General features: G+C 43.5%; 1 protein-coding gene across 3 annotated transcripts in view; it reads left to right on the top strand.

Moving 5' to 3' along the window:
• The window catches only part of citb (citron rho-interacting serine/threonine kinase b), a 74,006-nt gene extending 49,018 nt beyond the window's left edge, over window positions 1-24,988 (top strand). For 2 of the 3 annotated variants that reach the window (XM_079566829.1, XM_079566830.1), the window contains exons 22-40: window positions 426-645; window positions 741-887; window positions 1,145-1,168; window positions 1,665-1,829; window positions 2,038-2,215; window positions 6,788-6,876; window positions 6,961-7,065; window positions 8,124-8,293; window positions 11,075-11,155; window positions 11,887-12,022; window positions 13,605-13,744; window positions 13,824-13,916; window positions 18,116-18,224; window positions 18,947-19,075; window positions 20,109-20,189; window positions 20,260-20,338; window positions 20,578-20,751; window positions 22,164-22,452; window positions 23,882-24,988. In XM_079566829.1, coding sequence (XP_079422955.1) covers window positions 426-645; window positions 741-887; window positions 1,145-1,168; window positions 1,665-1,829; window positions 2,038-2,215; window positions 6,788-6,876; window positions 6,961-7,065; window positions 8,124-8,293; window positions 11,075-11,155; window positions 11,887-12,022; window positions 13,605-13,744; window positions 13,824-13,916; window positions 18,116-18,224; window positions 18,947-19,075; window positions 20,109-20,189; window positions 20,260-20,338; window positions 20,578-20,751; window positions 22,164-22,452; window positions 23,882-23,905 — 2,433 coding nt within the window. In that variant the 3' untranslated portion in view covers window positions 23,906-24,988. The remainder of the gene's footprint in view (window positions 1-425; window positions 646-740; window positions 888-1,144; window positions 1,169-1,664; window positions 1,830-2,037; window positions 2,216-6,787; window positions 6,877-6,960; window positions 7,066-8,123; window positions 8,294-11,074; window positions 11,156-11,886; window positions 12,023-13,604; window positions 13,745-13,823; window positions 13,917-18,115; window positions 18,225-18,946; window positions 19,076-20,108; window positions 20,190-20,259; window positions 20,339-20,577; window positions 20,752-22,163; window positions 22,453-23,881) is intronic. The other variant, XM_079566831.1, reaches the window with a different exon arrangement.
• The last annotated feature ends 592 nt before the right edge of the window (window positions 24,989-25,580 follow it).

Genomic DNA, 25,580 nt, shown 5'->3' on the forward strand with positions numbered 1-25,580 from the left:
CACAGTAAATATTAGGGCTGGGATAATCCACTTTTGTCACGATTTGATACGTATTGCAATACAGTGAGTAATTATGATAAGTAAAATGTTTACTTTATATTGTGTAATAAGAAAACAGTCATGTGTCCAAAGTTTATGAACCAAATACCATTTGACATTCATTGAAGTAAAGATTGAAAAACAAAGAAAAACACAAAATGTAACAAAGTTTTGTTACTGGAAAACAAAGGAGTACAGGACAACAATGCCTCCAAACACAAGTATACTTGGATGTCGGTTGGACTATTAGAATCAGGCTAAAACATCTTGTGTGTGTCCCTTTAACAATTTTAGAAACCCCATATGAGACAGTATTGCTTTGCAACAATAAAAAAATATTTAAAAGCTTAACCAACTAACATCACTGTGCATTTCTTTTGCTGTAGGGACTGTTTGGTCGCCGCAGAGAGGACCTCTTGGCCGCGATGGCAGCCCAGGCTCAGGCCCAGGGGCAGGGCCCGGCCTCAGCAGTGCCCCCCATCGCTCCCGTCCCACTGCAGTACAGCGACATGAAGTCTGCCCTGGACAAAGAGCGCGCCCGCTGCACTGAGCTGGAGGACGCTCTGCAGAAGATGAGGGCAGAGCTGCGGTCACTGAGAGAGGAAGGTGAGACAGGGTTCAGGCTCTTTACGTGTTTTAGGCAGGTTAATGTGAATGACTTGTCCCAGTGCCACCCGTTTTTCATGCGCCTCTTTCCATAGCGCTCCAGTACAAGGACCACAACTCGAACCCGTCATCACGGCAGCAGATGATGATGCCGTCGATGGTGAAGTCTCCTGAGCATCAGCCAGGTCCCGCACTGAACGCCTCGGGCTCCGGGCGCCGAAAGGACGCCGCTACCCCAGAGGGTCAGTCACAGACAACTACAACTGATCCGATTAGACGTGTTTTCTTACCTACTTTAAAATGTTGCTTTGGTGTTGCAGTCTATACTAAAACAGGTTTAAGAAAAAACTTCATCTTTGTACTCAATATTCCCCATTTGACAAAAATATTCATACATCTTTTCAACCAAAGCATTCATCTATAACTTTAGAACATATCTCCAAACAGTATTGATAAAGCTAAAGCTCTGTGTATATTCTGTGTTCCGCACATCTCTCAGAAAGAAGGAGGGTCACTTTTGAAAGTAAGTTTTTCCAAACTAACGGAGACAGTTTGTTCTCTTCTTTTGCCTCATCCACATCGTCCAAAGGCCAGATTTTTAAAGCTCTGCACTCAAAATGTCCGATCCCACCAGAAAGGATTTTTTTTGTTCATCTTTTGTAGTGCATAGTTTAAGAAATCTGAAGCTTGTTTATTATTTGCTGAAGCTTGGTCGACCTGATTTGCAGATCTCTTTGGTGATCACAAGCACGCAAACAACTCAAAGCTTTTCATTTTAAGAGGTTACTTTTCTTTACCGTTCACTCACTTGTAATTCTTGTTCTTCAAACTTTTGCATGTTTACAGCATGTATGAAAAGTGTCCTGCAAGGTACTATCACCAAATAGGACAGAAATCTAAATTTTGACTATCCCCACTCACTATTTTCTTTGCATTTTTCTAGTTTTGCTAACATTGTTTTCCTCTCGCTCATCGTAAAAGCACCGTCGCCGTTGACTGTGTTGTTCGGTTGTGTTTAGAGTACAGCCGGCGCCTGAAGGACAGTCAGAGGGACAGGGACAGAGACCGAGTCCACCACAGCACCTCGGCCCATCGTTTCACTGTGGGGCTCAACATGAGGGCGGCCAAATGCACCGTGTGTCTGGATACGGTGCACTTCGGACGACAAGCCGCCACCTGCCTCGGTAATATCTAGTTCAAAATGCAATGTAGTAAAAAAAGACAAGATTTTAGATATACTGTACACATCTTTAAGCTGTTTAAAGAAGTGAAATGCATGCAAAGTATATTAAAACGCCTAATAAAAAATATAATAAAAGCTCTTTAAAGCATTTCTACCCATTTGTTTTACTAATCTCTTCCCTTTACCCAAAACTCTCCCCTGTCCTGTAGAATGCCATGCGTTGTGCCACCCAAAGTGCTCGCCCTGCCTCCCTGCCACTTGCGGGATGTCCAGTGATTGCTCCCTGCACCTGACCGAGGGCCTGCGGGACAAAGGCAGCTCACCTTGTCCTCAGGTCAAAGAAGCCGGAGGGCACATGCACCTGGAGGGCTGGATGAAACTGCCCAGGTCTCACTTTTGACTCTTATTGACTTTTATTTTCTTCAAAATTCTATGAACAGAGAGCATGAGTTGTGGTTTGGTTTCTATTGTATCTTTGTGTGTATTTCTATTGTAAGAGTGCAGTGTTTTGATGCAAAAATAGGGGTACAGCAGTGGTGTAGTCTTCAATTTTTTCTATTTTTTAGCAGGCGTGGGGGGTTGCCAATTATATGCGCTGAAAAAATAGCCCGTCACATACTATTACTAATATTAAATGTATCAGAGAATTAAATAGATTATAAGCCAAACTATAAATGTTATTGAAATAACAAGCAATAGACATATAGGAATGTTCTAGAAATTCAAAGGCTGTAGCTAGACTATAAGGCTGTGGGACTGAAGCCAAAATGAAAACTTCAATGAATAAAGCCCAGTCTGCTTTCACCAACCCCTCCACCAGTCAACCACCGGGCTCTCGCATCTGCAAACTCCCCCACACACAAAACCATGCGCGCTGATTCTGGAGAACGACTTTTTTAGGACATTTTTTTTATGAACAGGAGCGCGCGTGGCTCGGTCAGCGCTGTGGGCGGGGCACATCCACTTTTCAGTCTCAAGGGACAGCTTCAGTGTCTGAGAGTAAAACGCACACTTCGAACAGTCTACGCGGTCTTTCCCGTGGACTTCAGCGCTTTGTAATACAGATTGTTTCCCGCCTGCACCTGTCACTGCCTTTGCCCAAAACCGCTCTCACGCGCTGCTGCAGGGGAGGGAGAGAAGCGTACGGCATTGTGGACTCCCAGAGCGGGGATGAACAGGGAAAGTGTCTATGAGCTGAGACGTACGCGACTCCTCCAGCGCCGTGAGGACGGTTAATAAGCCTCTACATTATGAGCTATTCTCAGGCTTTATTTTGTGCTCAGCTGAGAAGGAACAGTCGGTCTGTCGGTAGGGACAGAGAAAAAGACAGAGAGAGGGATGAGCTTGTGATCTCTCGTTTTCAGGGGAGGAAATAGTTTGTGGTGGAGTTTGTGCTGGTCTCCAAACGGACAGAAACCGCAAAAATAACACTGCGCAAATGAGTGATACATATCTTTTCCCACTTTGTAGTGGTTATACGGTAATTCTGCAGGCCCTCTAGTGGTTATACGGCGTATACCTGCGTATCACGTAGACTACACCACTGGGGTACAGGGACCTATGGGGATATTCGAGAACATGGCAAGGGGTACTTAACTACTTCAGGTGTGACAATGAACATTATTTGGAATCATTTTGGAAAAAATTTAGGTTTGTTTTGAACACACCATTGTCTTTTTATTCACTAAATAGCGCTTTTGTGTGAACGACAACACTCATAAAGTGCATATGACAGGTTTGAATGCTTTTGAGGAGTTATTTTTATTTGAATTTATAAGCCATTGACAGGAAGTGACATAGATAGAGGTAAAGTCTCATAGCAGTTTGTCTCATTTCCCTTTGACTTGACATTGCAACAGTTTAAAATTGTTTGCCTTCACTTCCTGTCAATGTGGAATAAGGAAGTGAAACTATAAACATCACAAAAATGGCCAAGCTAAAGACAGCTTTAGCAAAATCTTAAATATAATTGTGTTAACTATGTTTTAGCAAAAATTGGGTCTGTGTCATGTGCACTTTGAGGTAGGAGGTACACGGACAACCACTGAAGGGTCAAAGACAAAAAACAACTCTTCAAATGACTCTGAAACTGCTGTTGCCCAAACTCTGAATGACAGCACAAACTCTGAAAGCGCAGAACATCTTTTGGAGACCCGAATCCCACAGGACTTTGAGATCCTAGAGGAAACCCACAGAGCAAGAAAGTCTGGAGGAAGAACTTTACAAAGTCACAGAGAAAACTGAAGCTGGAGAGATCGTCCCAGACCAATCAGTAGAGAACATCTCTGTCACTTCTGGAGATTATGAAACTAGACTCGAAATCCAAAACCCAGACAAGCTGCTGACAAGCTCCGATTCGATGGCATCTCAAAGACTTCCCAAAGTCTAGAGCTCTGTTCTGAATTTCGTTGGTTAGACAGTCTTTTTAAACCTTTGCAAGTCTGGTGGTCCCAAGTCTGGTGGTCTGGGACCTCTCTCTCTGGAGGTCCCAGAGAGAGAGAGTGCGGAGGAAATACCAGAGACATCAGCATACAGTAGCTCTGAGAGCCGTCAAAGCCCATCAGAGACACAAAGTCCAGAGGAACGAGGAATTCAGGACAACAGGACAAATTTTGAAAGCTCAGAGAATCCCACAGGACGTCAAGATCCTAGAGGAAACAAAACTCCCAGAAAACCCCACAGAGCAAGAAGGTCTGGAAGAAGTCACAGAGACCACTGAAGCTGGAGAGATCCTCCTAAACCAATCAGTAGAGAACATTTCTGTCACTTCAGTAGAAATACACAATCCGTGTCCCAAAGACAGCACCTCTGACGGACACCAGATTCTGGAGGAGATGCTGAACCTAGCTTAAGCGAGTCCACTGTGGGCTCAAAGTTTAGAAGGTGAGGGTGAAGATCTGTCAACAGAGAAGCTGCTCATAGATTCTGAGATCCCTGAAGCTTCACACACAGTTGATTTAGAGGAGAACGAAATCTGCTCCGAGGACCATCAAAGCCTGGATCAGAGCCAAGATTCAGAACCAGCAAATCCAAATCCAGTGGAGACAAAAGTCCTAGATGGTCCCACAGAAGAAGAGCACTTTGTAGAGAAACCTCGCACAGTCCCAGAGTCCACCAAAGCTCCTGAGACTGTCCTGGACCGCACAGCCGAGAGCTTTGGGATCTTGGTCATGGTGAAGAAGCTCTTCAAAAACGAGCCGGCCCATCTGAGGTCCTACCGTGACACACTGGTGGACCTGCTGGAGAAAGCTGCCTTGGACCACTTCATAATCCCTGAAGAAGTCCGCCTCAAAGCTAAGGACGTGCAGAAGCTGGGCAAAGCCGCCTCTCGGGACCTGACGCACGAGTACGGCGGCTCCTTCAAGGTTCTGAGGGGGACAGATCACTCTTCTCTTTTTTTCTCCCGCTTTCTTTTCTTTTTTTCTTTTCTCTTTCTGGGGCGTCACACGAGCGGAATGTCCTGCAGGCACACACTGTCGCTGTGTCCTTGGGCAAGACAACCGCCTTGCCTCCAGTGTCTGACGCTGGTGTGTGAATGAGAGTGTGAATGGGTGAGTGGATCCTTGATGTAAAGCGCTTTGAGTGCCGGAAGCAAGTACAAAAAGCACTACATAATTGTGACCATTTACCATCTCTCTTTCTCTCTTCCCTGTCTCTCTTATTTCTTTTTCTTCCACCCTGTTTCTGTCCTCTCTTCTCTCCATTCCTGTCTTCTCTTCTTTCTCACCCTGATCTGTCCTCTCCCTCCCTGAGTCCTCCCTCTTCTGTCCTAAAGACCATCTCGTTTTTCATCTGCAGACCTCCTCTAAAAAATATTTTATAGCTTACAAGTACATTTTTGTGTCAAAGCTCCCACAATTTTGTATTAATTTGGTTTGTCTCCGCAGATCCAGAAACCTTCTTCAATTTCAGTTTACTGAAGCTTGAGACCTGTTTTCCCTAAGTTTAGTTTATTTGACTTTAGTTTCTGTCAGTAGAACGTCTTCTTTATTCGTTTACTGATTGTAGGGGAGAAATTTCTGCTGAGAGTTAAGTTTAGGTTTGGTTTGGTAAAGTTTATTACATTTTAGTGTTTTTTTTCTTTTGGCAGAACCAGGGATCTTCTTCAGGATTAGTTTACTGCTCTCGGGGGAGACATTGACTTGTCTTGGATATGAAATATGCCGTACTAGTTTAGTTTCCTTTAGGTTTAGCTTTTCTTAGTGACGCAGGACTCGCCTTAACCCTGTCTTCTTTGGGAAGAGTTCGCTTTGACAGACTGACAATTCAGCGTTTACAAAACAAACAATAAATATATCAATTCATAAACGAAAACGCACTTGTCATGTGTCCTTTTTTTCTCAGAATGAATGATTTCTTGATATAGAAGGTCATATTTATTTATCTTTACATTTACACGTGTATTTTTTGTTTGATGGAGATGCTTTGAATGAACTGAAGGGTCGGTCGATCAGACACAGGGAGTCAACAGGAGCGGACGAGATCGCAGTCTGAATCACATCACTCATGCTAGTATAAAAAAGGACTTAACTTACCCTTTACGATGTTTATTCTCTGATGTTTTGTCGCCTTGAACTGCAGATTTATCCAGGAAGTAACTCCAACATGGCTGTGGCGCTCCCTGGTCTTTCCCACGCTTATTCATTCACAAATACTGACATGTTTGGTATCCACGTGTAGGGCTGGGTACCCTTAAATTTTTACCTGTACTTTAGCGATACTTGGTTTTCGATGCCTATTAAAGTGTCCTTTCTGTATGTCGGAAATTATTATAGATCATAAACTCAAAAATTTCAATGATGTGGTGCCCAAAAGCAGATTTATTAGCTACAATAAGGCACGATATGTCCACCCTAGATTGTCATATTTCTGGTTTATTTCTACTATGTCCTGGCTTTATTTATTGAAAATATCTACGTAGCATAATCATGGCATTTTGCACGATTTATAATTTTGTAGGAATGGGAAGCGAGGCCAGGGCTGGGAGAGGAAGTACGTTGTCCTGGATGGCACTAAAGTCTCTATGTACGACATCGAGCCCAGAGAAGGTACTTTTGATTCGACTTTGCAACATAGTCTCAGGCGACATTATTCTTCAGTCTTATCGTCTTGTTTTATCTGATTGAACTCAGAGTCTGTGAAGCCGCTGGAGGAGTTTGACCTGTGTCTGTCTGATGGTGAAGTGATGGTGCATGGAGCTGTGGGAGCCTCAGAGATGCCCAACACCACCAAGTCAGGTAGCAATAACGCACAATTTATAGCAACCACATTTGTGCCTAAGAGTGAATGAGTAATAAAGGACATGAGGCCAGTTGGTGTGCAAGCATTGTGGCCATCTTGTGACTGGCCGGCGAGGCTAACCCCTATAGCAACCAATGCAAAACCAGGAGCAGCATTTTTATTGATTCAACAGCAGAATGTGAGATATGTATTTTTGTGACTGGTTGTTTTGCTTCTCGTCTTTTAGTCATGTTGTTCAGCCGTATTAGCATTGTTTTCATTCATTCATTTCCAGGGTTTAGTGTTAGCATTAATTGTATCACTGCCCCATGTTCAGTAAATATTGGTCATGTGGTGTTAAAAAGGACAGAAATACAGATTTAAAGTAGGAAACAAATGTTATGTTGGACATAAATAGAAGTGAACAAACAGAGCTAAAGTCTATGCATCATCATAGGCGTCTGAATAACAAAAACTGCACAAACCTTATTTTCTTGCCAGATATGACATAAGGTCAGTCACAATTATGGAAGAGGGTGGCTACTCACAGCTAGAAGGTCCCGGGTTCGATTCCCACCTGGGACGGCCTTTCTGTGTGGAGTTTGCATGTTCTCCCTGTGTCTGTGTAGGTTTCCTCTGGGTTCTCCGGTTTCCCCTACCACTACAAACATGTACAATAGGCCAGGAAGAATGAGCATGTTTGAGAGTGCGCATGGGGGACAATGGATGGAAATTAGCCCAAGGCAACAATTCGGTGTGGCTTGTAACATGCACGAGACCCATGTATGTTCATTAATGCACTGTCCCAACCAAATGAACCAATAAATAAATAAGAGTCATGAAATAACTAAAAATGGATAAAAACAGTATCAAGGAAATAAGTGGTGTTTCCATTTGATTACATTGCACAGGGTTTGAAGGGCCAGTCACAAGACGGCCCCAGAATTGCCATTTGTTCCAACGCGTTTACTATAACTATTACTATAACCACATCCTATCTCGAGTTTTATTGATTATCTTTGAGAAAAACCCTGTAAAAGACTAAGGGGATTGTTTTTTTAACTTTTCTTGTCAGACGTCCCTTATGTGCTGAAGCTGGAGTCGCGCTGCCACGCCCCCTGCTGGCCGGGACAGGCGGTTTACTTCATGGCGCCAAGTTTCCCGGACAAACAGCGCTGGGTGTCAGTGATGGAGTCAGTGGTGGCCAGTGGACGGGCGTCGAGAGAGAAGGCAGAGGCAGACGCAGTGAGTATTTAAACTGACTGATATTTCATTCAAGTATTTTCCCATTTCAGCAACACATTTTGTAAAAGTTAGCGTCTATGACCATCCCTCTTGAAAATGTTGCTCAAAGATCTTCCCTAATGTGTATTTAAGCTGGGGACATACCAGAGGATTTTTAAACTCTGATGCCATTTGCGTGATACAATCTTCACAAACAGATATACATTTTTTTCACTTCTATGAAGGGAAAAAAATATACACAGACCAAGACAACATACAACATACAACATACAACATACAACATACAACATACAACATACAACATACAAGATTTGTGGAGGACACCACAAGAGTCACATAATCAAGCGCGATTTCAAAATCAAAACAAGCGTGCATGATACCATGCGGAGGCAGTGGGTTTTCCTTTCGTGTGCGCCAAAAGAGAAAAATAACTGCACCACAGGAGGTGAGAAGTAGTAACATCACTCGAATCAAAAGCAACAATTGCAAATGTCAAACATGTTTGATATTTATGAATGGAGGTTTTGAAGACTGCACTGCAAAAGTCATCTAGAAATAAGTGAAATTTTCTTTAGATTAGTTCATTTGGCCTGAATTTGAGTATCTAATTTCAAGAAATGTGTTCATGGGGCAAATTTTTTAAACACTTAATTAAGAAAAAACATTTATTTGCAGATTTGATAAAACATTGTATTATTGTGTGTTCATAATTTAAAGGTGCATTATGCAAAAAAGTTATTTGTATGTATTTGACCTTTCAGTGACCCAGCATCTGTGTGGGTGGTTAGCTTGTCGACTGTGCTTTCCATCTCTGTGGCCTTTATGATGCTCCAGGATAAATTTTAGTCCAGGTTTTTTTTAGGGTTTCTGTTCTCTGGCTGGTACGTATACGTAACCATGGAGACAGTTCCATCAGCAGTGAAAACCTACAAGCAACCCTAAAGAGAATTGATCGAGATTGAGGCCAACGGGATCGAGGGTAAAGCTGCCATGCTAGCATCGGAAAAAAGCTGCAAGTGGCTCAAAGTGCACGGTCAATCAATCAATCAATCAATCAATCAATCAATCAATCAATCAATCAATCAATCAATCAATCAATCAATCAATCAATCAATCAATCAATCAATCAATCAATCAATCAATCAATCAATCAATCAAGTTTTGTATGTATAGCGCCTTACAACAACAACCAGAAGGTGCACAAAAACAGCAGTCAAACATTCACACATAAAACATAAAAGACAAAAAAACAAACAAACAACTTAGTTAAATTATGATAATAAAAAAAAAGGTTACAATAGAGTTTAAAAATACATTTGTAAAACAAGGGCCTGCCAGCCTCCCTGAACTCAATGAACGGCAAATCTGGCTCAGACTCAGGCTAAAGCTCCTGGTGTGTCCCTGGCTTTAACTGGAGAAATAACAGACATTCAAAGCAGTTCTAGTCGAGTCTACTCGTTGTGCCAAGCCTGGGCAAATGTAGAGGCTTTGCACCCGGAACGGCATCAAACATTTGCCAAACTTGTATCAATCACTGTATATGCCCTGAATGGAATTTGCTGACAGCCCCGAGAGGGTATAGGCTTAGAAAAGAGAGACATTGTCCACAGTCACAAAGTCATCCAGTTTGATCAGTTAATCCGCGCTATCTCTCCCATGTCATTAACTGTCCCTCTCTCTCCTCTTCTCTCTGGCTGCCGTCTGTTGCTTTGTCATCCTGCCTCATTGTTTGTCCATATATGGGCATGATCTGTTGGGTTGCTCATTCGGATCACCTCATTGGGTCTCATTGAACTAACAGGCCAGTGCTGTGTCCCAAAGACCCATGCTTCTGTCTCCTCTGGTCAAGGTAAACATGACATGGTCGGCCCCTACTCACTGCACATGCCCCACCCGTCTGCTGCGTGCCACTCCACACTTTGTTTTAGCCAACGCCCACTTCACTTTCTTCAAGTTGTGACAATCCAATCTTTATGTACTTTCAATTTTTAATTCCAAATGCCTCATAATTCTGTGCAGACACTGGGGCTGAGGTAATTTATTCATATGATAAAAATACTATATGGTGGTCGAGGGGTAAGAACTTCAGCTGTGAAATAAAAGGCACTCTGTAACCGTTATTTCCCCCCAAATTTAAAGTGGACATATCACGCATATATACCGATATAAAATAAACTTAAGAACATTATTTTGGAAACCCCAGTCAGGATTGATAGTTTATGTTTTAGAAATTGAAATTATACCTCTGTAAGAATTAAATAGTACCAATGAAATACAAGCGCCAGAGCTGGTAAAGACTTTGACTGGGGCTCCTTCTGGTGGCGGCTGCAGGAATAACTTTAAATCTCGATTTACGCCGTGGTTCACAGCTTCAGCACGGCCTGTTAGACGCACTTTGATGTTGGATTATGGGCTTTAAAAATGTTAAATTGAAGTCCAACCTAATTTTTATGTTTCCAAAAGGATTCCTGATTCTCGGCGGGAATGGGTTTCTTTTTTAATATTTCAGGAAGCATCGTGACACATTACTGCTCGCAACAACTAGCTTGCACCAAGCTATCAGTGTCACTCACAAGTTTACAATTGCTAAAAGCACGTCAGTGATTTGCAGACACAATATTTACCACAAGGAGGCAAAATGGACTTAAAAAAACTCTTAATGTCAACAGACCTTGTATTATTTAAAGACCTAACCTTGATCCCAGCTCTGTCAGACCTATCCCTGCGTCCTCCCGCTCACCTCAAAGGTCCAGACTCCACTCACCTTTGACCTCTTTCCAGAAGCTGCTGGGGAACTCTCTGCTGAAGCTCGAAGGAGACGACAGACTGGACATTAACTGCACGCTGCCGCTCACTGATCAGGTACGACTGCTTTCCCGTTTGGATGCTATAGTTGCTTTCATATATCCACTATAGTACATGGAGCATTTGTTTTCACCAACGTTTCTGCCTGTTCTGAGGGCCGTGGGATCAGCTGTGTTCATTAAACCCCACCTTAACTGAGCACATTTTCTCCAGAAGATGAAAACGCAACAAAAACACAATGAAGTTACAAGAAAGCGACAAAAAAGACCACAAAAACGACGCGGCAACAACGCATGAAAACATGAGGAAGAATCTTAGATGAGTTTTCTTGGTCTTCACTTTCAAATGAGGCATTACACCGGCCTTTAGGCTGTAAGAAGCTTTTAGATTTGGGTAAAGCCAAACAGGAGATAATACACTAAAAGTTAAAGTGGGGGTTAAGAGGTTAAAAGAGGGGTATTATATATTTGAAACAAAAGGAAACTTTGAATAAGCCATCTTAGATTACATTTTCTCAATAAAGCCTTTAAATGTCGGCATCCATCCAGACTAATCAAAACAATGAATAATTTATCAACATGTAAGGTGTAAATTCACAACCATTACATAAAGCAACTACAACACTAGCTGGACATTGGCTTTTTCTTAATCTAATAATAATCTCAATGACGTCTGTGCTGTTTTGTCAGTCATCGCTCGGCTGCTCAGGGCTCAGGGCCAGGATCTGTTCTCATTACATTGTCTTCAGCCGAATAATTTAATACAGCGTTTTCCTGGTGATTTCGCAGATTGTTTTGGTGGGATCGGAGGAGGGACTGTACGCCCTGAACGTGATCAAGAACTCTCTGACTCACGTCCCCGGCCTGGGCTCCGTCTTTCAGATCCACGTGGTCAAAGAGCTGGAGAAACTGCTCATGATCGTTGGTCAGATAATACACTTGTTTTTTGTCTCTTTTTTTTTCATTACAATTTTCCTTTTGGGATGAGTATTGGGTAATATTGGGGGTCTCTTTCAGTAAATTTGCAAACTCCCCACTCCACGCCACAATCTGAACCTGCTCTTTTTGGCTGTGGCTGTAGATGCAAGCCTTTAATAAGTAACACAGTCAGTTTACTCTGTTTACCATCACAGACAAACAGGCTGCTGAAACCTTTGCTCCAGGAGAGGTAGATATCTGTTGCTGTGAACCTGCGGAAGTAGAGGTTCTCAAAGTGCAGGCCCTCAGACCCTCAGGCTTATTTCTCACATTGCCAGAGATGGTACTTTTTACTGCAGGTTTAACATTTCTACCTGATTATAACATCAATAGCTTACACTTAAGTGTAACAGAGCTGACATTATTAGTCTAAATTGAGCTCAACAGTCCCGCCCACTTCTGGTCACGTTCTGGGAGCCTGAAGTGAAAATCCTATTTTATGCCTTGATTTTCCCCAAAAAATTCAAATATGAAATGTTTAAAAGCACGACGCCGGCTATTCAGCTAAGTGTTAGAGTGCTAAATTAAGGACTATCGTGCGGATATTATACAAGAAGGATAACATTAAATACTTAACGCTTTTATAACTTTTCAGTTTAGAAAGTTTCAGAGAAATCTGTCTTTCTTTGTCCATGAGTCAGCATATATAGGTGATTAGCCGGTGTTGTGCTTTTAAACTCTTAATCATGGTTTCCACAGGGCATACAAGTCATTAAATTAAATATGGCTAAATTAAGGCCCTACAGCAGAACTAAGTAACTCATGCCCCTAGAGGCCATAAGCGCCACTGCAGGTGTCGTAGCATATTACGTTTTTCTACTCATTAATTGTCCATGAGAGTAAATACTACACTGACAGAAAAGACAAAGGGAGAGACGGATATTGTACATCCAATTACACAATGGAGAGCTAGCTTTGCCCATTAACCTGTTAGCTTCTTCATCGGGATTCTATTAGTGTGTATTGCGCCTCCGGCCCGAGGCAAGGAAGTTGCAAGGGTGGTTTACTGGCCAGAGACACCAGGGGGAGATGAAAGACCCCCCAATCATCCCATTAACACTTACCCCCAGAGGGACAGTTCTGAATGAAATTTTAAACAATGTAGTGCTCAAAAGTTCTCCATTATGTCCAATATAGCTTTGAATATCAAAATCACATTCACCTGTTTGAGTGTTTTGGGGATTTTTACTTCCGGCTCCCAATGGGGCATGCACTTCAGTATGAGGCCCATGCTGGAAATAAAGTTTCCTCCTTTCTCCTGTGATCAATGGATGAAAGGCATGTGCAAAACAAATACAGTTTGAGTTTACACTTTTTTGTGCTCTGGGACGTGCGACGTCCAGTGGATATTGACGCATGCTCCTAATCTGTTTGATTATGTGTGCGCTTGATCACTGGGTGTAAGAGCAGATCCACAAACTTGAGTATTAGCATCTGATGAAGGTGAAGAGGGGATGAAAGGCTATATCTACTTTTAGAAACCCCCCACTCTCTGTGTCATGTTGACCGGCGTGTTGCGTGTCTTGCAGGCGATGAGCGAGCCCTGTGTTTGGTGGAGATCAAGAGAGTGAAGCAGTCTCTGGCCCAGTCGCACCTGCCCAGTCCATCCGAGCTCGGGCCGTACATTTTTGAGACGGTGAAGGGATGCCACCTGTTTGCCGCGGGGAGAGTAGGCCACACTTTGTTATTGCACGTCTTCGTTTCAGAGTTTTCAGAGTTGATGTTTGACTGTACTCCTCCGTGTACAGGTGGACAACGGGTCCTGTATATGTGCGGCCATGCCCAACAAAATCACCATCCTGCGCTACAACGACAATCTCAACAAGTACTGCATTCGTAAGGTATTCAATGTGACATCATTTGCTTCATCATTCAGCATCACTCTGTACTTACAATCAACGAAATCTACTGGGAATGTCTAAAATGTGTTTTTGAAAGCTATTTTTTGACCTTTTAGTCCTGATCTGATCACAGTGTTGGGCTGATGTTTCTTCTGAGGAGTCTATTATGGCCAACATTTTCAAACTGCACGGTTTTCAAAAGATGACCTTAAACCTGCTCTGCTGCCTCTTTCAGACAAAACCACAATATTGATTTTTCTGTCTGAGAGTCAACTGTTTCCTATAGCTCACTCGAAAAGCAAAACTATCTTCATAAACTCCCGAACCTCACAAAGTGCAGTGGTGCATCAAAACCATATGAAGAGCATTTAGGCAAGGCATGTTTATTTATCCTGTGCATTTCATACACAAGGCAACTCAATGCGCCTACTGTCTGTAGCCAGTTGCTTTAGTAGCCAATCAGTTTTAATGGACAATCTGGGCCCGATCTTGTGACTGGCGCAGTCCGTGCGCAACTCTAAACGCAACATAGTACACGCGCGATCTTGCATGTGGCGCAGGGTTTGCTGCGCCACAAGGGAGAGGGCGTTTTTTTTAAGAAAAAGAGGCCGACTGAGGCGTGGTTCATTACAAGCAGGACTCGCGCTACTCTTCTATGGCAACCTTCACATTATTTTCCTCTTTACATCGCGCTGCCTTGTCTTCTTCCGACGTCAAATTGAAAACAAAAGCGAAAAAAGTCTGTTTGAGCGTAGGTTACGCACGGGTTTACGTTGATACTGTAGATCAACGCGCACACCCCTAACACCAAAACAGTTTTCCATAAATAAACCACCCACGCCTTCAAGTGCCACAACACCACGTCTAATCTGCGTTTTAAGGAGACATTTCCATCGTGTGTCAGTGTTTACCTCCTGATGATGCTCCGTGTGGTAGCCACAGCTCAGTCAAAAAGGAAGACGCGCATAGCAACTTTTTTTTTCAGCCGCTCCAAGAATCCTGCAGCTGTAGCGCAAATGTTCCAATACGCTACAGTTTTCTTGCAACTACTGCATGACTCTGCAACTCCTCCGCAGCCGATATGACAGTTTCTGATCAATTAAATCCTGCACATTTCGTAACTTTGCGCATTCGAACGGAGTCCAACGCGAGGCTGCTGCCTCTCTGTCCCCGCCCGCTCATCTTGGATCTGCAGCGAGTGGCTGCAGCAGCGGAGGGACAGTTTTATTTCTTTAATCTTAATTAAACATTGCGCGCTACATCATACATGTTACACATTTACAAGAGAACCCCTCCCTGCAAACCACCGCCTTCCTCAGGTCTGGGGAAAGCATGGGGAGGGGGCGGCACCACAACATCGCAATGCGAGTCTGTCCCCCCCTCCTGTCCTGCCCACTTTTTGCGCCAGATATGACACTGAAGATTGCAAGGAGCGCCACCCGTCTGCGTCCTCGTCTTCTCTACAGCCTGTGCTATGAACCACAAGATCTGGCCCTCTATGTTATTACACAAAAGACCTGCCATTATAACAAGCTGTGGCTCTGGTTTAAGATAATATTACTTTTACCTTACAACAAAGGTTATCCAACTTTTTGGGACAAACATCCAACACTCTTAGTCAATGTGACGTCACAGCTGTTCCATTTGCCGCTAAATGCGCCACCTTTGAAACAGCAAGCTAACTTTGTCTCGCAGAAGCAGAGATGAGCAAAAAAACTTGCCCCCGCACCACGTAAACACAAACACGTGCAGGGATCAAATGTTTGAAGCAGCAGACGCAGCGACAGTCAGCGGCTAACGCAGTCAGAGTTTAGCATTATGATGGAAGTTTACAAAAGAACTGACAAACACCTGTTCTGATGCAGCTGAATTCCACATGAAATGTCCAGGGAGCTGTCAGGTCTTTTTTGGTTTTATAAAGCACGCACCAGGAAGAATATGAGTTCAAGGGTTGCAGAACTTTTAAGGAACTATTATGTTCTAAATGTCAAAAAACACAGACTTGAATGCATGTTGCAGTTTAGTAAATAAATCTAAGTCTATTATAAGTTAATCTTGTGCCGTCCACACGATAAATGATATTTGAACGCATCATAAGGGAAGGGAGGAGGATTGAGGAGTGTGGGTGAGGGGAGGGGGAGCAGCGCAGGGTTCACTGCTCCATCTACGGACGAAAACAAAAATCCAGGAGTAAAGCTGAGGGCAGCTTTAAATTCAGATTATTGTTATCTGTGAATTCAACACAAAAAAATCATGACTCAAACAAATCCCAGTTTGAGACTGGTGGGTCTTTATAATACTGTATTAGCCCAATATCAGTGGTTTTCAAACCTTTCACACCAAATATCACTACATACAATATAATTCTTTCTAATTACCATCAGGCCAAATCAAGATCAAATCAGGACTCAACCACGTCCAAATAAACCCCACCAAACGTAAATACGTTATTAGAGGACAAATGAAATTATCTCTAATTAGTATGAATACATCTACAGTTTGAGGACCGCACTTGTTACATTACCAGCTCGTAAATAGTCCTAAAGTTTGGCTGTACTGCCTTTGCTCTGCCCGATCCCGTCAGATCTCAGAAGCTAAGCAAGGACGTGCCTGGTTGGTACTTGGATGGGAGACCATTTGGGAAAACCAGGAAGCCTGGGTGAATGTAGTGAGTGAGTGAGTGAGTGAGTGAGTGAGTGGTTGGTGGTGGTCGGAGGGGCTGATGGTACACACTGGTTGCCTCACTTCTGTCAGTCTAGCCAAGGGCAGCTGTGGCTACAACAGTAGCTTACAATCACAAGTATGTTGTGAATGAATAAAGCACGGAATTGTAAAGTGGCTTTGAGCATCTGGAAAAGCTCTACTGTACCATCCATCCATCCATCCATTTTCTTCCGCTTTATCCGGGGCCGGGTCGCGGGGGCAGCAGTCTCAGCAGAGATGTCCAAACTTCCCGATCCACACACACCTCCTCCAGCTGTTCTGGGGGGACCCCGAGGCGACACCAGGCCAGCTCGGAGACATAGTCCCACCACCGTGTCCTGGGTCTTCCACGAGGCCTTGTCCCACTAGGATATGCCTGGAACACCTCCAGCGGGAGGCGACCAGGAGGCATCCGGAACAGATGCCCGAGCCACCTCAGCCGGCTCCTTTCGACGTGAAGGAGCAGCGACTCTACTCCGAGCTCCTCCCGGGTAACTGAGCGAAGGAAACTCATTTCGGCCGCTGGTATTCGCGATCTTGTCCTTTCGGTCATGACCCAAATCTCATGACCATAGGTGAGGGTGGGAACGTAGATCGATCGGTAAATCGAGAGCTTTGCCCCCCGACTCAGCTCCCTCTTCACCACGACAGACCGATACAGCGACCGCCTCACTGCTGACGCCGCACCGATCCGTCTGTCGATCTCACGCTCCATCCGTCCCTCACTCGTGAACAAGATCCCGAGATACTTGAACTCCTCCACTTGAGGTAAGGACTCCCCACCGACCTGAAGAGGGGAAGCCACCTTTTTCCGGTGGAGAACCATGGCCTCAGATTTGGAGGTGCTGATCCTCATCCCGGCCGCTACACACTCGGCTGCAAACCGCCCCAGAGCAGCTGGAGGTCCTGGTTCGTTGAAGCCATCAGAACAACATCATCTGCAAACAGCAGAGATGAGACTCTGAGGCTCCCAAACCGGACACCCTCCGGCCCCTGGCTGCGCCTAGAAATTCTGTCCATAAAAGTAATGAACAGAACCGCTGACAAAGGGCAGCCCTGGCGGAGACCAACACGCACCGGGAACAGGTCTGACTTACTGCCGACAATGCGAACCAAGCTCCTGCTGCAGTCATACAGGGAACGGACAGCCCTTAGCAGAGGGCCCCGGACCCCATACTCCCGGAGCACCCCCCACAGGGCACCACGAGGGACGCGGTCGAACGCTTTCTCCAGATCCACAAAACACATGTGGACTGGTTGGGCGAACTCCCACGAACCCTCGAGCACCCGACGGAGGGTATAGAGCTGGTCCAGTGTGCCACGGCCAGGACGAAAACCGCATTGTTCCTCCTGGATCCGAGGTTCAACCATCGGCCGGATCCTCCTCTCCAGCACCCTGGAGTAGACCTTACCGGGGAGGCTCTACTGTACATAAGACTAATGCATTAAAGTACTAACTATACTGTGTTATCTTCCCTGTTTGCCTTTGGCTCCAGGAGATCGAGACTTTGGAGCCATGCAGCTGCATCCATCTGACGACTTACAGCATCATCATCGGCACCAACAAGTTTTACGAGATTGAGATGAAGCAGTTTGTTCTGGAGGGTGAGAGGAACACACTCAATAAAACATCTCCTCATCACAAAAACATGAAGAAGCTTAAAAATAACTTCAAACCGGGTCATTCACAAACGATGTTAAGACAAGTCTGAGGCTCCTGAGCCATGGTTTTCAAAGTGAGCACAACTTTAGAAACAAACAAAGATCTTTAACAGGAAAGAATAGCAATGTGTTGGTGAAATACAGTCCCAAAGCTTTTTTTAGTATTCTCCCTTGGACCAAAGTGAGCCGAGTAGGAACTTGATGTAATGGTAACAGACTGTTTGCTGCTGATTTTCTAGAGGAAAGACTCTCTGAAACCAGCACAGCATACATGTTTTAATATTTTACAGCGGGAACTGCTTACGCTGCGCAATATGTCGCCAAGTCAGACATTTCGAGACAGTTGCTCCCACGACATGACACTAGGAACAAATATGGAGGCATAAACTTTTATCTGACATGAAAAATCCCAGAAAAACCCACCACAAGAGGAAGCACATGTACTAGTGTGTCAAAATGTCAATGGATTAGAATATGATTTACCATTGATTGATTGATTGATTGATTGATTGATTGATTGATTGATTGATTGATTGATTGATTGATTGATTTAGAAGAGAAGGTAAAGCTTTGGTCGACTTCAATACTGTTGTTGTTGCTTTATAAAATGGTAATATCATAATATTTGAATTTGTTCTTAAACCATTTCTCGTTTGTTTTGACAGAGTTCCTGGACAAGAACGACGTGTCTCTGGCCTCAGCCGTCTTCGCTGCCTCCACTCACAGTTTCCCCATCTCCATCCTGCAGGTGGCCAGCAGCCTGCAGAAGGAGGAGTACCTGCTCTGCTTCCACGGTCCGTCACTGCAGAAAAACAGTGACAGATGTGAAAGACACTAAATTGCTAAATTTGCAGTCTTGGCTGTAGCACATTTTATGCCTTAGAACGACCAGTGGGAATAAGTTAAATAGATCCCAAGTCAGTATATTTACAATGCAGTTTACTATGTAGTGCAGGGGAGTGACTTGGAAGACCAAACCCAACTGAAATTTTTGTTGGCCCTAAAGATTCTTGCTTAACTGGGCCAAAATGATGGGTTTTTCTACCATTAAAACATTTTGACTGGCATTAAAAGGGGGGTATTATTATGACTTATAGTGATCTGATCATTACATCGTATGCATTATTAATATCTTCGATCAATTACTCTTTAAAAGCATTACATAAACTAAAATATGAACAACTGTCCGCTCCAGCAGTGGTTATTTTATGTTATTAGGCTACTTTAGGTATTTCTATCATAGTTTCTGACCCAGCCTTGATTAGTTGCTGCTAGCAATAGAATGTTGCCGCTAACTTTAGCTTGCTATTGCTAGCCACGGCATTTTGCGCAGCGATCAAAAATACATTTGTGGAGGTTAAAACTAATTCAACGATTCTCCAGGTTCTTAGCTTCAAAACAATATACAGCATGCCCATGTTCACTTAAAAAAGGGTTACAACAACGAGCCACAAGGATTATTTTTCTCCCCCCTATTGTTTCTCTTCTTTAGTTAGACAGCTGCACAGCCAAGGGATGTATGAGGAAGGGGAGGGGCTTATGGGGAGATTGCGTGAAAAGTGTAAGATAGTGATAAAGATGTGTTGTTTCAATATGTGGCCCTCAATGAAAATCTTAGGACACCCTTGCTGTAGATGATAGAAAACATGCAATCATCCAACTCTGAAATGATAGCACTGAAAAATGGTTCTTTATATATATGTTTTTAGACTTATTAAAGTGTTACGGTATAAATATAAAACCTCTCCTCTGTTTTTACAATCAATAGAGCACACTGTACCTGGGAACACTTTGCTTTAAGATTCAGTGCATCTCTTTGTGCCGCAGAGTTTGGTTTGTTTGTGGACTCGTACGGACGCAGGAGCCGCACTGAGGAGATCAAATGGAGCCGAGTGCCGCTGTCTTTCGGTAAACATCACTTTATGTTCGCTGCAAATATACCGGAACTCAAAGTGAAGCCCTGTTTGTTCTGCTGCAGCATACAGAGAGCCATATCTTTTTGTGACGTACTTCAACTCTTTGGACGTGATTGAGGTCCAGGGACACTCCAGCCTTGGGTGAGAGTTTTTCTTGCTCAGTTTGAAAGAAAAAAAATGTTGACATACAGTGTTTTGAAGAAGAGAATAGCCAACGTTTAGTCACCTTAAAGGACTTTGTCTGAAATTTGTGGCCTGCGGCGATACAGTCAACTGATGACTAATATTATAACCTCAAAACATTTACTATTGGGCTACTCAAAGCGAAGAATTGTTTTTAAAATGTGTTGAAACTAACTCCTCCTTCGACTGCCCCTTAGCCCCACAGTGCTGGCTCACCTTGACATCCCGAGCCCCCGCTACCTGGGCCCCGCCATCTCCTCCGGGGCCATCTACCTGGCCTCGTCCTACCAGAACAAGCTGCGTGTGATCTGCTGTAAGGGCAACCTGGTGCGGGAGAGCGGGGAGCTGCAGAGGACCGGCTCCAGCAGAGGGTAGGTACCTCAGAGGGACGTCGGACTGGGGGGGTGGGTGCTGCCACTGTAGTGATACATGCCTACTATAGGGAACTTGTAACGGTTTGCACCCCCCAGACTCTTAATGATGTAATAGTGATGGCTGATCAGAGCTTTTCGAGTGGATGTTATTTGTGCAAAGAGATTGAACTTATTATTTCTTGTTTTGTATGCAACATTTCCACACGAGGGAACACTAATGTTTTACCAATTTTGTGTAATTGTCTTATTTTTTAAAATTCCCATCCCAAAGTTTCATACTGTCACAAAACCCATTAACACTGCCACCTGCTGTTCAGTAGTGATATATCCGCCTTTTTCATTAATATTTTTTTATATTATGAAAAATAACAAAAGAAATGAACGGCCACCCACATCCCACTCTCTTTCTCCTCAAAACGTTCAGTGTCACTTTCTAATTGCTAGGTGTATTTTTTTGTCATTGCAGTAAATTCATTTGTCTGATGTTTCTGGCAGTTTACGAGCATACACTTCCTGGCTACCGTCACTGTCAGTAATACAAAATGTTTCATGTGAGAAGTTTTAATGGAGAAAAGTCTCCAAGTAGCCAAATCCTGGATCAGCGCCCACGGCTAAGCCACACACTTGAGAAGTCAGAGTAATTACACAGTTCCAGTAGGGTTTTAGAGTGTTGATATTTCTGAAAGCCACAGGACTTCATTTTTACTGTCTAAAAACTCCCAACTCATTCTTATTTTAATTTTATTTTCCAACTTCAATCTCCATCCGATGTAATCTTCTTGAATTGAACTGTATTAACATTAACTGTCATGATCTGGGGTTGGTCAGGTTTATACACGCACGGTTTCCGCAGGGCATTTAAAGACATGAAATTAATTGTGCCTAAATTAATTAATTTAATGGAAAATGATTACATTGCTCAACAAGTTTTACTGTATAGATTTGTGGCATTAAAATAAAGTATTTGGGGATGAACCTCTTACCCCCCGCCTTAACCGAGAGTTTTCTCCAGTTTGGCCTTGCCCAAATCTTAAAGCTTGCAACCTATAGGCCAGTCGAACGCCTAATTTGAAAGCTTGTCTACAAAACTGATCTAAAAGTATTTTTTTCCTTGCGTTGTTGCTGTGTTGTCATGACTTTTTTGTCACTCTTTTATTGTTTTTTTTGGGACTCTTTTAATTGCATTTTTGTCCCTTTTTTATCAGATTTTTGCCACTTTATAATACTTTCTTTTGTCACTTTTTCGTGGCCTTTTTATTGCATTTTTGTCACATTTTTATTGCTTTTTTGTCCGTTTTTGAAGCTTCTAGATTTGGGTAAAGCCAAACTGGAAAAATATGCCCTGTTCAGGTGGGTGTTAAGAGGTTATAAATGGCATTAATTGACCAATTCACTGACTTCTTCTCCAGGAGTCCCACTAAGCGCGGGCCGCCCACGTACACGGAGCACATCACCAAACGCCTTTCGTCCGGCCCGGGAAGCCATGACGGGCTGCACCGCGAGCCCAGCACCCCGCACCGCTACAGAGAGGGCCGCACCGAGTTCCGGCGGGACAAGTCTCCGGCGCGGCCCCTGGAACGAGAGAAGAGCCCGGGCCGAGCGCTGGACAGTCGCAGGGAGCGGTCGCCGGGGCGCTTCGCGGAGAGCACCAGACTGCATGCCGGCTCGGTCCGCACACAGCTGGCACCGGTCAATAAGGTGAGGGGGGCGGGACGGGTTTAGGGGGACTTTCAACTGTCTGTATCTAATACCAATGCTTAAACAGTACCTGAAGTGAGATACCTATTATACCTGTACAATACTTCTGTCAGTGCCTCTGCTGCATTACTGTAATCATCCTCAGGAACCATGAAATACAAGGATATGCATTCCATGACTATTTCTTTCTAAAGCCAGTCTAATTGTGCTGGAGCCACCAACTAACTTTTGTGCTGTCTCCTTTCCCGTTTGGCAATATTTGTTTCTTCTTAGTACGCCTTAGCACCGTAACCTCTCAACCCCCACCTGAACCAAGCACATTTTCTCCTGTTTGACACGACCCAAATCTAAAAGCTTCTTGAAAAAAGTGTCAAAAAAGCTACAAAAACGAGATAAAAACAAGGATGAAAATGCAACAAAAACGTGATGAAAAAGTGACGAAAAAAGAGCGCAATACACAAGAAAAGAGCGACAAAAATGAGACAAAAGAGAGTGACAAAGTGACAGAAAGCTGTGAAACTGTGAGAAAAGCCGAACAAAAAGCAATGGAAAAGAATGTCAAAGTGATGTCAATGTGAGGAAAAAAAATCCATTTGAGTTTTGTAGGTCTTCAAATGAGGCGTTACACTGGCCTGTAGGCTGTGACCTTGTGGATTTGGGTAAAGCTGAACTTGAAAAAATGCACACGGTTAAAGCAGTACAAAGCATTGGCAATCCACCGTCAATGGTACAAAGTAACTCGTTCCCCGAGAGGCCATAAGCGCCACTGCAGGTGTCGTAGCATGTTACGTTTTTTTACTCATTAATTGTCCGTGAGAGTAAATACTCCGCTGACAGAAAGGACAAAGGGACAGAGGGATATTGTACATCCAATTACACAAAAAGATATTTTTTTTTACTCAAACTTGGCTCTAAATCCTGTTCAAGTGGTGCCTGCAGTTAGCTTCTTCTTCGTGATTCCATTAGTGTGTATTGCGCCTCCGGGTCAGAGCAGGGAAAGCTGCAAGGGTGGTTTTCGGGCCAGAGGCACCGGGGGGAGATGAAAGACCCCCCCAATCATCCCATTAACACTTGTATTACCCCCAGAGGGACTACGAAAAGGATATATTAAGGAAAACAAGTTACTTAACAGGTAATTTTTAACTGTACTTAGCCAGTCCTACTGTACTTGAGCATATCCTTGGAACGAGGCAAGGGAACTAATTTGAATCAGAACTCGTTTTATTGCAATTGTCAGTGAACAGGTTCTCAAACTGTTGTACAAACTGCTTAGGCCAGACACCCATACTGAAAGAATGGCAGTCCCCTGTTCATTAGTCTGCCCCAGAGTGTAGCTAAGCCTGTAACTGACGACTGTGGGGAGTTTGTCTTCGATGGTCTTAACTTACAGAAGTGTCACCCTATAAATAACTGCTCTCCTGTGTTGCAGGTGTGGGACCAGTCTTCAGTCTGAGCCAGTTCACACAGCGCCTCCCGGTGGTGGATATTTGAAGCACATGCTGTTCACTGGCAGCCTCATGGCCTGTACATAGCCTTATCCCTCATCGAACTGTCCCATAAGAACTGCTCCGAGACGCCTTCTCCTCCGACAATCCACATTTCGACGCGTTTCGTGGTCGTCCCAAAGGAAACCGGCGACAGGGAAACCCGTGTTCTCCAGGTTCAGAGTATCTTTATTACATATAGTCAAACCTGTACATATCACATATCCGAGAGTGAGTTTTTTAGACAAAGGGAAAAGTCGGCCGGAGAAGCCATGTATATTTTTTTTAACAAATTTCTAAAGATGTTGCTGGGAGATTCGTGTTGTCGGTGAGTATTCAAACTATAATTAGACCATATATAGAGTAAGATGCGGCATTTTGCACAAAGAGATTGGATTTGAAAAGAGCCAGTCTTGTCTTTGGATCAGCTGTTGGTCCTCTCCACTGAAAAGCCTTTGATATAAACCTGCTATATCGCTTTATGCTGACACAGGGCTCCTGCAAACGCGCTTTTTAGGACAGATTTATTGATATCGTGTCACTAAAGGTCATGCCTCAACATTTAAGTGGAGGCTTGGGTAAATACACAGCCTGGCCAAAAAGAGGTCACGACCTGGAGAAGATTTTCGTCTGTTTGTGAAGCATTAATTGCAGAGAAAGCATCTAAGGATATTGAAGAATAGACGGGGCAAGAACTGTACTGCATGATTGAAAACTGGAAGGATTGTGGGGGACCATCATCATCATCAATGCAAGATCTTGGTGAAAAATGCAACACTGCACGGAAATAAATCATGCGACATTGCAGAGGCTTATCGAGACAATGCCACAATGAATACGTTATGCACATTATTATCACACAACCACTCGAGTATTCATCAGTATGAATCACGTTTCTGATCAATATCGCTGCTGAGGTGTAGGTGGCCTTTGTGAGTCATACTTTTTGCCTCAGGTTGTTTATCAGTTTGACAGGGTTGTTTGGAAATACCAAAAATGATCATTTGCGTCCCATAAGCAGAAAGACATTGTAAAAAACATTGTCTAGATACTTTATCCTCTTGCTAAACCTGACCATTAAAGTGATTGTCTGTAAGATTGTTAAATGAACTCCCTCCCCTGTAGAATTAAGTCGTTTGATTCTAACGTATGCAGACAATTAGCAAGTGGGCTTTTCAGAGTCCGTTAGCCTGCTCAAGGTATTTCTCCTATAGCCGTTAGCATTAGCCATCAAACATTGCCAATTATGAACGATACAGATGTTTTCAGCTGTTGTCAACCCAATGACTACATTTAGGTCAAATCCGAGTTAGAAATCAGTCATGAACGTACAGAATTTTGAGATTTTACCTCAGATATAAATAAGCATAAAAAAAGTGTCCTCTGAGCTCAATGCTAACTCAAATTGACTTGAGTTTTAGCTTTTTGTGAAGAGGATGCACATCCAGTGGCCGCTAAACTTCATCTTATAATATGTTAATGATAAAGAAACCACAGAAATTGCGCATTATATATATTATATATATTTTTCACACACTCTGAACCACGCGGCCTATACAACGATACAGCTAATTTTACTTTTTACACGCTAATGGTGTAGCGTTTAGATCTTATGCCCGAGCCCGACCAGAAGTTGGTAATATC

This window comes from Gobius niger (genome assembly GCF_951799975.1).
Source record: "Gobius niger genome assembly, chromosome: 1".
In the NCBI taxonomy this organism is placed as follows: Eukaryota; Metazoa; Chordata; class Actinopteri; order Gobiiformes; family Gobiidae; genus Gobius; species Gobius niger.